Here is a 14,210-nt window from a genome sequence, read left to right as displayed (position 1 = left end):
GAACCTCAAAATTGAGTTGGAAGAAGAGGCTGTTCTCAATGAGGGGGTTTTCTCTGTCTGGGGAGATTCCAATACTACTGGCTCCTACACAGCAATCTTTCTGTTTCACAAATCTTACACTGCAACTCAAGTTGTTCTGAGAAAACAGGGAGCGCCATGGCAGTGTAGGTACAAAAGCTGCAACCAGACTCAAGTAAAACAAACCTTGAGGGAGGCTGCAACACGCTTCAAAGTTACAGAGAGAAGGAGCAGCCTTGGCAGCAGCTCGGAGGGAAAATTTACTCTAAACAAAAGCTATTGTTCCTGCAGCATCACACTTCAGGCCTGATTCCTGGAGGAGGAAATTGTTTGCAGGAAATGTAAAACCTAGTGGGCGTTTGACAGAAAAAGGAAAGCGATATTTAGAGGTTCTAAAAAAGTATCATATTTTGGAGTTTTATCAAATCTGAAGTGCCTCCATTATACAGTGTAAAATATATTTCACATTTAGGAACAAAAATTATTACATGGTATGAATCAAGATGTAATATTCTTTTTCTCCTCCTGTGGATTAGACACTTGCTATTTGTGTATTGATGCTTGTGCTGGATATACTGACCTTCCACATGTTGGCTTCTTTGCCATATACAACAGCCATGTTTTTAACCTTGTTCTTCTGAATATTCAGTCTCTCTGTCTCATTCAGCTCCTCTGCCACAAAACCCATAAAAGAGTTGTCTGGAGTGTGGGCTGCCAAGGACAAACAAAATAATTGGCAATACAGTGTTTCAAGTCCATTACAAGAGTCAAACAAATAAATAAAAAGGTAGCCAAAGTGCAGCTGCTGTGAAGATTTGTGGTGCTGTGCACGTGGACGGTACAGAACAAAAGAGTGTGGCAGGAATTCAGGGGAAGCGAAGCTCATTGTTTTTCTCAGCAATTTGTTATTACATTAATCTGGTGGACTAAAGGGAAACGCAGGAAATGGTGCACTCGCTGGGGTTGAGGATGCTTCTCTTGTATGATGCTGTTAACTCCTGATCGGGTGACTTGATGAGTCACATCTGCGCGGTCGATGATGACAGTGCAACTTCATTATTTCAGTAAGCTGCACAAAACCGCTGCTATAATGTCCCCACAGCTGTCCGCTTTCAGGAAGTCAAGCAGCATGAATGCTAGCAGTCACAAAGGAAGTCTGCTGCAGCGGGGATTTGCAAAGAAACTGTATTTTTCAGAAACTCAATTAAAGCTGACAACTTTTGGTATAAGACTTTGTGATAACAGCAAGTGTTTTGGCTACAGACGGTTTTGCTCATTGTCACTGAATTAATTGGAGACAAACATCAGAAAGTTTCTTTTGCTACAATTTTCACCAAAAAGTGTCATGAATGTGCGTGTGTGTGCTTGTGTTTTTGCACCTTTATGTTTGGGTCTTTGTGGGTGTGTGTGTGTCTGCATCCCACACAGGAGGTATTACACATCTGTGCAGGCCCAGCTGTACTGATTAGTTTCCTGCCTGCTGCTGTAAAGGCTCGCCTGTGACAACCTGAGGTCTTTATTAGCTCACGGTGTGCTCACATTTTAAGTTTAAAACATTAACTCACTGGACACTGTATTAGGTACGCCTTGCTAGTACTGGGTTCGGCTCACTTGCTTTCTGAACTACATTAATTCTTCAGGGCACAGATTCAACAAGATCCTGTAAACATTCCCCAGAGATTTGTGTAGGGTAGCCTCAGTTTTCTGTTCTTAGCTGACAGGAGGGGCATCTTATGTGGGCCCATGTCCAAGATTTGATGATTTGTGAATTCAGAGATGCTGTTGTGTATACCTTGGGTGTAACAAGGGGTTACTTAAGTTACTGTTGCCTCCCTATTAGCTCAATAGGGGGGCGATTGTGGCTCAAGAGTTGGGAGTTCGCCTTGTAATCGGAAGGTTGCCGGTTCGAGCCCCGGCTCGGACAGTCTCGGTCGTTGTGTCCTTGGGCAAGACACTTCACCCGTTGCCTACTGGTGGTGGTCAGAGGGCCCGGTGGCGCCAGTGTCCGGCAGCCTCGCCTCTGTCAGTGCGCCCCAGGGTGGCTGTGGCTACAATGTAGCTTGCCATCACCAGTGTGTGAATGTGTGTGTGAATGGGTGGATGACTGGATATGTAAAGCGCTTTGGGGTCCTTAGGGACTAGTAAAGCGCTATATAAATACAGGCCATTTACCATTTACCATTACCATAGCAATCTAGTCATTCTATTCTAACATCAACAAGATATTTTGCCCCGGAGGACTACTGGATATTTTCTCTTTTTTGGACTATTTATTCTCTGTAAACTCTGGAGATGCTTGTGAAGAAAAGTCCAAGTAGAGTTACTGCCATGTGATTGGTTGAGTAACTATTTTGCAGTAACAACAAGTTGAACAGGTGTATCTAATAAAGGGTTCATGAGTGTATATATCACACACATATGTGCATCAAAACAACTTAAAGCATCTGTAAATTCAAGCAGACGTTGACTTTAGACTCTCAATCTCAGTGAGAACAAAGATCGTAGAGAAATAAGCAGCCCACATACGGAACATGGTCATGTACTGCTGGCCATGAAGGTTCCAGTAACCCCAGTTCGTCCTGTAGCCATGCAGAGTTGCATACTCCTCGTGGTTGTAGGCAGGCTCTGTACCGAAGGTATCAATCACTCTTATGTGGCATCTGGGACAAAATAAGAGATACAATTAGCCTGAATTAGAACAAAGCTGTCTCTTGCATTTATTTGTCTCCTCTAGCTGAGTGAAAAACAATACATTTAGCCTTTTGTACTTTGCCAGAACAGCACATGTGCATACAGTGAGATTGAGTCTAGAGAAACATGAAGAAAAAAAATCTAATTTTGAGTTATGGGAGCTAGTCTGAGTACTCTAACACAGTCTGGGTGTCAGAGTCTTGGTTTGTAAAGCTGTCAGTAGTGATAGATGTCCACGTCCCCAGCCATCACCCCCAATAAGCAGAGATCACACACGCCTCAAGGTGAGACAATAGGAGCTTAAATAATAGACTTGTTTTACAGCCACCACAGGACACGCTGCTGTAACGGATCATGATATGGTATTGGTCCATCCTGGCCAGAATCTGAAGAAATAAATTTTAGGGCGAGGCTTTTTTTTTCCATGTGCAGGGCTTTGACTAGAAAATGCGTCAGGTTCTCTCTGATAATGTCAAAGCAGCAGTGAGTGGATAAACATTACACCGCTTTGACTGCATCAACAGAAAAACAAAATAATTATTGTCCTCTAAGATCAAACTGAAATAGAACATTTAGCTAACAATGACAAGCTAAAGAGGAGAGAATTACTCATCAGCACTTTATTCGGTGTAAATATTCACACTGGGAAGTGGAAGAAGCAGTTCGATGTAATGAAATTGGAGACGTTTTATCAATAGCTTGCATCTCTAATCAGTGTCAGGGCTGGAGAGGCAATCAAAGTATTGGCCTGTCACTTTGTCAGGAGAGGACTATTGGTCGATCAGCCGACCTTGAACTGATGCTGACTGGAATCAGCGTAGGCTTTTGATTTGAGAATTCTCAAAATGCAGCAGAATCAACATTCATTGCTGTGAAATGTGTCTGGGTGCTACCCACTTATTTCATAAATACAACACCCTTGTCCTCTTATGCATTCAGAGTAAAATATGGGATGAAAAAGCCCAGATGATTGTCATCTATAGCTTGAGTGTTTTGTTTTTGTTTCCTTTTTCATTAATCAATTTTGTGACGAAATTTGCAATTTGCATTGAAAGCTGTTTTTTTTATCGCCTGTTTGGTTTAAAAATTGAGGATTCACTTGTATACCATGACTGCTTCAGCACTGCAAAGCTGGAAGACAAGGACAAAAACTTTGCCAACTGCATTTACTGTCCTTTGATGCTCTGCTGAATTTATACGTTTGTCACTGACACTGACAAAGAAATGGACAGTCTCTAATTTCATGGCAGTTTGATTTTAATGGAGAAAGGCAGAATATCAAAAAATTCAGAAAAAATGAACATTACATAAAAGGTATACATTGATTTGCATGTAATTTAAATAAGTATTTGATCCCCAAACATAACATAACTTAGTACTTGGTGAAGAAACTCTTGTTGGCCAGCACAGTGGTAAAAACGTTTCTCACCAGGTTTGTAACCATCTCAGGAGGGATTTTGGTCCGCTCCTCTTTACAGAAGCTCTCTAAATCTCTTAGATTTCTTTGCTGTTGCTTGGCAACTCAAAGCTTTAGCTCCCTCCACAGATTTTCTAATGGATTAAGGTCTGGAGACTGGCTAGACCACTCCACGACCTTAATGTGCTTCTTCTTTAGACACTCCTTTGTTGGGTCATTGTTCTGTCTTCTGTGTTGTGGCTGATGGGAGGAGGTTCTCATCCAAACTTTTCCATCTTATTTTGGCCTCTCAATACAGTGAAGTTATCCTGTACTCTTAGCAGAAAAACAGCCCCAAAGCCAGTTTCCACCTCCATGTTTGATTGTGGGGATGGTGTTCTTTGAGCCATACTCTGCATTTCTCTTCACGGCAGATCAAGTTGATGCCAGCGAGCTTGATTTTGGTTTCATCTGACCACAGCACTTTCTCCCAAGTCTAAGTCATTTAATTCACTCCCAAACTTAAGGTGGGCCTGTTGATGTGCCTTCTTTAGCAGGGGAACCATGTGCATGATGTAAGATTTCAGTCCATTACAGCGTAGTTTGTTACCAACGTTGGTGACTGTGGTCCCAACTGCCTTAGGATCAATAACAGCTCCTCCAGTTTTGGGCTTATCCACCACCTTTCAAATGATCATCATCACCACAAGAAGCAAGATTATGTATGTACACCCGGCCGAGGGTGATTGATGATCATTTTGGGTTTTTTCCACATTTCCAAATAATCGCACTAGTTGTCATTTTCTCACCAAGCTTCTTCCTGATGGTCTTGTAGCTCATTCCAGCCCTGACACCCTCTGACAGGTCTTTGGTCTTGCCCGTGTTGGTGTATAACTTTTATGTAATTAGCTTTCACTGGATTTTTCATTGATATCCCGTCTCTGTCCTTGAATGAAAACTATCATAAAAATTAGAGACTGTTCATTTCTTTGAAAGTGAGCAAACTTACAATTTCAGCAGGGGATCAAATAATTATTTCCCCCACTGTAGGGAGTGAACCCGGGGCTCCTTGATCGGTGTTTAAATTTCTGTTAACCAACAGGAGACCCCCCCCCACCCGCCTGCCCTCAGATCTTGGTAAATAAACAGAAATTAATATTTTGATAGACACAGAAAAATAAAGCATAAAGAACTGACTTGTGCTTCCTCAGTGAAAGACCCATGAGCTGCTTCATTTGCTGCAAACCATGGTAGTCTGTGTAGATGAGGTCAAAGGGCAGAGGTCCCGTCAGTGGGCAGCTTCCTCTTCCTGGAGGTACACCCAAAAACCTGCACACAGGTCAGATGGGCTTTCATCATCACACTGAGCCAAACAAATTAAAACCCACGAGAGTTGGCACAAATAACAAAGTTTTGGACATTTCACCAACACTGTCCTGTAGCTAACCGCAGCATTTCTTCTTCTGATGTTTTCCAATATTGCCTTCTTTCATCATGTTTTCCCATGATGTATTTTTTTTTCCTTTCAGTTCTCTGAAATTCTCCTTTGTGTTAAAGTATCCTTGCTAACTAAACTAATCAAAAAATAATAAGAAGCCGGCTCCCAGAAAGCACTGCAGCTCCAGTAATATTCCTGCAGAGGAAACTTCGAGCTTATAAGATGGCAAAGATGTGTGCATGAGTGAGAGGAAGAGAGAGTGAATGAAAGAGCCCAATCACGTCGTGAAGCATGTCAGCGCTCTCGGTGAGACGGCGCAGCTATTCAAGCATACAACAAAGAATTTAGCACTACCAGGGAGCAACGTCTCGCAGTGGGGAGCCACCCAGTTTGTCTGCAGGCTTGTTCCAGCTCACACACCAAAGCACACATATTACCCAAAGCAAACACCACATTCATTCGACACCTATGAAGGGGTGGTTGCATTACGCATGTGCAATCTGCCATACTCATGATGATGAGGGGCTTCAGATCTTTTACCTTCAGCCTTAACGTGCACACCTTCTGTCTGTATTTTTAAATGTCTGCACCACATTAAGATGCCTGTCATTCTGCTATTCTGCAGCTTGATCAGCCTTGATATGAAAAATCTGCTGCCTGAATATAAATAAATAAAACACAAAAATCAGGCTTAAATAAAATCGGAGAATGGCAATTACAAAAGAGCCTTTTGGAAAAGGAAAGACAGAAGATGTAAATTTGGTGTCTGCTATCACAAAGTGCTATCTAACTTCAGAGCACCCGGCTTTCAGCTGGGATCAAGGTTGCACTTTGTTCGAGAAAAAAAGCAATTAAGCGCGCCTATTTTCATTACAAAAGGAAAGATCCATTTCGTCAAACTTCGGCAGTTCTGAAGACCGACGCCACAGTACAAAACAGCGCGGAAGAAAAAAAAGACAGTGTAATTGGATGTGAAGATTTGTAAAATCATCTGTATACTAAAGAGATCTCACTGCCTGTCAGGATAATGTGACATGAAACCATCTGAAGGCAGTTTGCTGAGAGAATAAACTCTGGTATAAGATACTCGGGTATGCATTCTATATTCATCCCAGACTAGACACAAACACACACACACACACACACACACACACACACACACACACACACACACACACACACACACAAATCTAAATATATATCTTTTAAAATGAAATGGTACAATAGAATAAAACTAACCATTCACCTTACAAATGTAATCAGATCAAGTTTTGACACATTTGTCTCTTGAATTCATCAATAATCCTGTTCAGCTTTATATTTGTTACAGTCCAGTGAGAGCAGATTTTTCTTGATTACTTTTGACAGATATATTTGAGAACAAAGCATAATGAGACAAAAACTTGTCTATTTTATACACGGACATTTTAATGCTCAGTCCTGCAGCACTAATCCATCTATTCAGATTGCGGGGAAGAAGCACAGAATCACAGATTTCTCTCACCCTTGCCACCTCTTTCAGTCATCCATCCAATCACCAAGTTGTTCCCCAGACAGTGTGTCCTGGGATCGCTCTGGGGCATCCTCCCAGTGGGACATGCCAAAAAAAAAAAAAAAAAAAAAATCTTTGAAAGCCTTTAGGAGGCATCCCTTTTTTTTTTACTTTTTTTTTTTTTCTTTTCTTTTTCTGCCAAATACTTTATGTATAATCTGGATTTTTGTCAAAACTTTTGTAAAAAAATTCGTAGATGCACTGATTCAAAGCTACTAGACTAGACTAGTTTTATAATCCAGGTCTGGAGCGAAAGTTGTTACTGTCTACTGATCTCTGCAGCAGCACTGAACTGTGAAGCCCCACTCAGGCTGTGTTACAGGGCCACGGTGTGTTATAGTTTGTTCAACATGGAGGTCCACTCGTAGGGCCGTCCAAACCAAACAGAACTTGTGCTCTACTCTCTGTGGGGGAATGGAAGAGTGTGAGGAATTAACATGCTTGTGTGTGTCTGAGTCTGTGTGTGGTGCATGGACTGATGGTGTATCTGGAAGTGCTCCTAGTTTAGCACCTTTGCATGTTGGGTGAGAGTTTCTGGTTCCAGAGAATAACACTGGGGGTCTAATGGATGTTTGTGCATCAGCATGGGGAATTTGTTAGGGATCAACTATATGCTAGTCATCCTCTAGTACTGATGTTTTGGTTTCTCAAAAAAACCCACAAAGTGATGTTTATATATTTTTGATGGGCGGGTTAAATGTCATGTCTTACACTAAAATTAATAAAGAATGGTTAGTTTATGGCTAATATTTGTGTGTTGCATGTTTTTAGGCTTGACATGGTATTGATATTCTCCATTTGAATGTTTTAAAGAAAACATTTCAGAAATATATTCAACAATTTTGTTTAAACGCTTCAGTATCTATCCATATAAGTTTTTTTTTTCTTTTAAATTTCGTGCCTGTGTTATTATATTTTCAGGTTGTATGTTAGCCCATATCTCCTATTCTAATGAACACAATATCCCATGAACCTCTGGTGAATTTCTTCACACTTGGACCAAATGTTCTCTTTGACTTAAGGATGAACTGATCATAATTCATTATTTTGTTATATCTTGACATTAATTTATTAATGATTCAGTCTAAAGGGATGAAATGACAAGTTACTACAGCCACAAACTTCAATAAAGGAAACAAACGAGTCTTTTTTTTTTTTCTTTCTTTAATTCAATCTGTTTTGACAATATAGTGTATGTCCTTCACTGACATTCTCAGTCACCTGAGGAGTTGCTCTGCTGTTGTGCCTTATACATTGCACTACTACAGAAGCCATTGACATTAAATCATCAAATATGAAATGTCCACCATGCTAACCTTGTTATCCATCCATCCATCTGTGACCAAAAAAGACCAACTGGAGCACAAAGTGATCACAACAAGTGTGGCTAAACGCCACTCACTTACTGCCATGGACTGCCACCAAACACACTAAACTGTAACAAATTACAGCAAAGCAAAATAACAATGTGCTTCGATGGAAGGGCAGCACAACAACCCAGCTAAAACGCACTAAAGAGAGTTTGCTCAGTCACAGTAAATACCTTAACAAAAAAAACAAAAGAAGAAAAACCAAAAAAGAACCAAACAAAAAAAAAAAAATCCTCTGATGTTTAGGCTTGCTAAAAGAGTCCAAAATATCCCGGACGAGCCCCCATTTATGTTTCAAGCCGGCTCAAAAGCCACAATGTAAAGTGGAGACAAACACCAGACTTTGTAAAAACATTGGTTATATTTTAAATTACTTAATGATCTCATCTAAAAATGACAGCCAAGAGAGCGTGGCGAGATCTGGCGTGAAGAGGCGCCTCCCCTCCAAGCTGATCTTTGGCTTTTATCCGCCTCTCATCAGGTGTAGACAATCAGCAATTAAGCCCAGGCAAAACCCCAAACTCTCAAACTGCCCCTGCAAGGAAAGCAAGGGTTGTAATGGGGCATATACAGTGGGGCAAAAAAGTATTTAGTCAGCCACCGATTGTGCAAGTTCCCCCACTTAAAATGATGACAGAGGTCAGTAATTTGCACCAGAGGTACACTTCAACTGTGAGAGACAGAATGTGAAAGAAAAATCCATGAATCCACATGGTAGGATTTGTAAAGAATTTATTTGTAAATCAGGGTGGAAAATAAGTATTTGGTCAATAACAAAAATACAACTCAATACTTTGTAACATAACCTTTGTTGGCAATAACAGAGGTCAAACGTTTACTATAGGTCTTTACCAGGTTTGCACACACAGTAGCTGGTATTTTGGCCCATTCCTCCATGCAGATCTTCTCGAGAGCAGTGATGTTTTGGGGCTGTCGCCGAGCAACACGGACTTTCAACTCCCGCCACAGATTTTCTATGGGGTTGAGGTCTGGAGACTGGCTAGGCCACTCCAGGACTTTCAAATGCATCTTACGGAGCCACTCCTTTGTTGCCCGGGCGGTGTGTTTTGGATCATTGTCATGTTGGAAGACCCAGCCTCGTTTCATCTTCAAAGTTCTCACCGATGGAAGGAGGTTTTGGCTCAAAATCTCACGATACATGGCCCCATTCATTCTGTCCTTAACACAGATCAGTCGTCCTGTCCCCTTGGCAGAAAAACAGCCCCATAGCATGATGTTTCCACCCCCATGCTTCACAGTAGGTATGGTGTTCTTGGGATGCAACTCAGTATTCTTCTTCCTCCAAACACGACGAGTTGAGTTTATACCAAAAAGTTCTACTTTGGTTTCATCTGACCACATGACATTCTCCCAATCCTCTGCTGTATCATCCATGTGCTCTCTGGCAAACTTCAGACGGGCCTGGACATGCACTGGCTTCAGCAGCGGAACACGTCTGGCACTGCGGGATTTGATTCCCTGCCGTTGTAGTGTGTTACTGATGGTGACCTTTGTTACTTTGGTCCCAGCTCTCTGCAGGTCATTCACCAGGTCCCCCCGTGTGGTTCTGGGATCTTTGCTCACCGTTCTCATGATCATTTTGACTCCACGGGATGAGATCTTGCGTGGAGCCCCAGATCGAGGGAGATTATCAGTGGTCTTGTATGTCTTCCATTTTCTGATGATTGCTCCCACAGTTGATTTTTTCACACCAAGCTGCTTGCCTATTGTAGATTCACTCTTCCCAGTCTGGTGCAGGTCTACAATACTTTTCCTGGTGTCCTTCGAAAGCTCTTTGGTCTTGGCCATACCGGAGTTTGGAGTCTGACTGTTTGAGGCTGTGGACAGGTGTCTTTTATACAGATGATGAGTTCAAACAGGTGCCATTCATACAGGTAACGAGTGGGGGACAGAAAAGCTTCTTACAGAAGACGTTACAGGTCTGTGATAGCCAGAGATTTTCCTTGTTTGAGGTGACCAAATACTTATTTTCCACCCTAATTTACGAATAAATTCTTTACAAATCCTACCATGTGAATTCATGGATTTTTTTTTCACATTCTGTCTCTCACAGTTGAAGTGTACCTCTGGTGCAAATTACTGACCTCTGTCATCATTTTAAGTGGGGGAACTTGCACAATCGGTGGCTGACTAAATACTTTTTTGCCCCACTGTAACTATATTTAGCGTCTAGTTGTGTACTGAATTTAGACTAATCAGTGCCAACTTTTATACATTTGCAATTGCATAGCTTACTGGAATTAATATATGAATGAATTATTAGTATCAGCTTTATTGGCCAGCCTTATAGATGCATTAATACATACAGAAACATTTACAGATTATCCAGGGTTGTGATTATTTCCGGAAATATACTGTATTTTGGTCACTGCAAACAAAACCTTCTTCCAATGAGGTGAAGAAGTCTAGTGGCAGAAGAAGGCACATCTTGGGGAGCTACGAAAGGCGAGGAATGTCATCTACTTTGCTTAGTACATGTAAATGAGAGTGAGAGTCAGCATGAGTGTGTAATGTATGTGTGTGACTATGGAGACTGTAGTTATGCTACAGGGTATACCTCTGTGACCCATTCACATGGTTAATAAAACATTCATAGAAGCAGAGAAATGTTATGGTTTGTGCATATGTGTCTGTGTGTGTCTGTGTGAATGTATGTGTAGGCAATCGTTTGTATGTCCTTGTGTCTGTGATGTTGGGCCTCCTGCAGTGACCCCACGGAGTGCACCATTCTGTCCACAAACAAAGAGCCGGCTGTTTCCCCCCCCGACTTCAACTGCGAACTGCCCCAGCACTGCTGACCGTTTACCGCCGAGCTAACCAAATATTTCCCTTTCTGCTCTGAATTTGTCTCAATAAATAGATTTGCGCTTTGGGGTTTTCTTTCTCCTCTGGCTCTTTGCTTTTGATACAAGACTCTTGAACTCACAGGTGGCCACATACATACAGAGACCAAAGTGGGACATCTTGTTTAAAAAGTGGAGGACAGGACTTCACTTCTCATAATTTCACCTCTTTTGAGATATTGACAGTGTGTGGGGAAAAGGAACCTAGAGTACACCAGACCTCTGTGGGAATATTGCTTCATGTTTAATTGACATGTTTCAGATTCACTTTGGTTCACTTCTGTCTTCACAGCCTGTGGCTTAGAAAGACGTATTGTGCTTAAGATCTCACTGACTGACTATTTTCTCAGAACCTGACTCTGACCACTTGACAGGAGGGCTGATCGGTGATTAAGGAAAATAAATGGAAATGTGTGTGGTGTGTTTTAAACTCTTGCAGGATTAATGTTCTTTCCCAGGTCTGACATGCAGCCGTTGTTCTGTCTTTTTCCACCTCTGAATGGCCACATTATTCACTGTTAGGAACATCTATGCCTACAGTGTATCTCAACTAATATCTAATAGCTTAGACATAATAATGATAATAATGTTGTTAGTGTGTGTTTGTATGCAAATATCAATTACCCAGTCACCAGTAATTGTCTCCATTCTTTTTTTTCTCCGAGGCTGTCATTGTGTATTCATTCACACAGTCTAAACTCCAGTTATTTTCCACATAGTGCAAAGCAAACAGCTCTGCATTCAGACACCAAGAGTGCAAAATATTCTAGAAAGAGTGTGATTTAAGCTGCGACTGGTGGTGTTGTGTTTACTCTGACGCCCATGATATTCATTACAGGCTGCGCTGTGTGCTGCTACTTCCTGAACACGTCCCATAGGTCCATGACCTTGACCTATACAGGCTGCCTTGAAACCCCATTGGGCTGTAGCCAGGATGGAGGAAATTGCACTGTGAGATTGATTAGCTAAATCCTTTAACTATTCGGATTTCACAATGGGGCCTGAGTGACTGCACCTTTGGTAGGTGACTGCATCAAACAAAGAAGGGAATGTCCGGCAGACCCCACAGTGTTTTTGTTGCTTTATTCCAAAGTTCAAGTGATATTTAGGGTTAATTCGGTGTGTGTAAGTTGTAGCATACTTCTTAATGTTACAGCAATCTTAAACTTATGTGTAAAGCAAATCAAAAAGCACTTAGTTTTTTTTATGTAGTTCTTAGATTGTATTTTAAGTTCGTTCAGTCATGATCTATAAGTGTAAAAAAGAAAAAGTTAAGTACCTCTGGTTTATCCTGATTTTTATCAAGATAAAAAAGGACCTTCCATCATAAAGACTGTTAAAAGGTTTAGTGTTTCAAATGTAACAGAAATGGGATCTGCACTTAGATCTAATTGATCTGAATCCAATGTAAGTCAGTAGAAGCAAGACAGAACACGTCTGTGTAAAGGACAAGGAGGCAGGTGGTGATGAAGGTGAAGGTGCAAGGAGTAGGTGTAGTGAAGGTGGATAAGTTTAAATATCTGGGGGTCAACAGGGTAGAGGGTGGGCAGCAGCAAGAAGGTTTACAAGAGAATACTGAGACCTGCTATTATGTATGATTTGGAGACGGTGGCACTAACAGGAAGACAGGAGGCCAAGCTGGAGGTGGAAGCTCATGGGAGTGACCTGGTAGTGGAGGAGGCATCCTAATCAGAAGCGCAAACAACCTCAACTAGCTCCTTTAGCTATTTTGCAACAGATAAATGTTAAAAGAAAATTAAGTCATTATTTGGTTAAATAGCTCTGTGATGCAATGGTGACATTTAGTCATCCTTTGAGGATCGTTGTTAAAGGGGGCGCCTGTCTCCCTTTCAGTAAGTAAGTAAAATATTCATTCATGTATGTTCTCCCCGTGTCTGTGTGGGTTCTCTCCGGGTACTCAGACTCCCAAAGACATGCAGTTAGTGGGGTTAAGTTAACAGGTCATTCTAAAATGGCCCAGAGGTGTGAATGGTTGTCTGTCTGACCGCCCTATGGCAGCTGGGATAAGCTCCAGCATAATCATCACTTCCAGAGAACTGTTGTTGATGCAGGACAGTTTATGTTTTATACATGATTCCCTTTGCTGTGGTTCGCCAAGATGAACTCTTTCCTGGCACAATCATTTCTCTGGTCTTCATACTGGTATGCACCTTCTGGCTCCAAATGCAATCTCAACAGATGAAAAGAACATAGATGCAGGTTAGAAACGCACTAGCCTTTTATGTGCCATCAAAAGAAAATCAGAAACACCAGAGCAAGCAGTCGCCCCTGTCAGTCAGTCAATAAATTACTTCTGTACAACTCAATATGACGGCACTAAACACAAAACATTTTCTCAGAAGTAGTGAAATGCATGTGTATGTGAAGACCAATGAATAAAAATCCTTTAATTGAAAGCCCACCTAAGGTCAATGGCAAACACACAAAATGCAATCTTTAAGATTTGAACAATAATAAGCATCTCAAAGCTCTTTCTTCCTACATGATGCCTGTCATCAAAGTGAACAAAAGCAATGAAAATCTATTTCTAAAGATCATGTGTGATTAAAATGGCACTAAAAGAAAACCCACTGAAGTACCAATAAAAGGCTGACCGGTCTGGTGAAACAAGTTTTAAGCATTTCTTTGAGAAAAATAAAATTGTTAGCAGTTGGAGTCAAATCCATGACCTTACATTTCACCATTCTTTTACTACCTGGCTCAGAAGCAAATAACGCACAACGCAGCATACACATACACACAAATACCTGCATAACAAGAGCCATCGATCTTTCTTTGGACAGAGAACATATTTAGTCAGCACGGCAGCCTTGTGGAAACCAGCGTGGCAGCTGGTTCCTCAACAGTGGACGGGAATAAT

General features: G+C 41.4%; 1 protein-coding gene across 1 annotated transcript in view; it reads right to left on the bottom strand.

The window, feature by feature from the left end:
* Nucleotides 1–14,210, bottom strand: part of mgat5b (alpha-1,6-mannosylglycoprotein 6-beta-N-acetylglucosaminyltransferase B) — a 77,803-nt gene that overhangs the window by 18,304 nt on the left and 45,289 nt on the right. The window contains exons 9-11 of the mRNA XM_086288783.1: nucleotides 5,303–5,434; nucleotides 2,545–2,678; nucleotides 599–729 (exon numbers count right to left, since the gene is read on the bottom strand). Of these exons, the coding sequence (XP_086144909.1) occupies nucleotides 599–729; nucleotides 2,545–2,678; nucleotides 5,303–5,434 (397 nt within the window). The remainder of the gene's footprint in view (nucleotides 1–598; nucleotides 730–2,544; nucleotides 2,679–5,302; nucleotides 5,435–14,210) is intronic.

This window comes from Aulonocara sp. 'chitande type north' Nkhata Bay, linkage group LG4 (genome assembly GCF_057382095.1).
Source record: "Aulonocara sp. 'chitande type north' Nkhata Bay isolate Kocher_YH1m ecotype deep benthic linkage group LG4, A_spYH_male_GT1.1, whole genome shotgun sequence".
Taxonomy (NCBI): Eukaryota; Metazoa; Chordata; class Actinopteri; order Cichliformes; family Cichlidae; genus Aulonocara; species Aulonocara sp. 'chitande type north' Nkhata Bay.
This window is presented reverse-complemented; position numbering and strand designations above follow the sequence as displayed.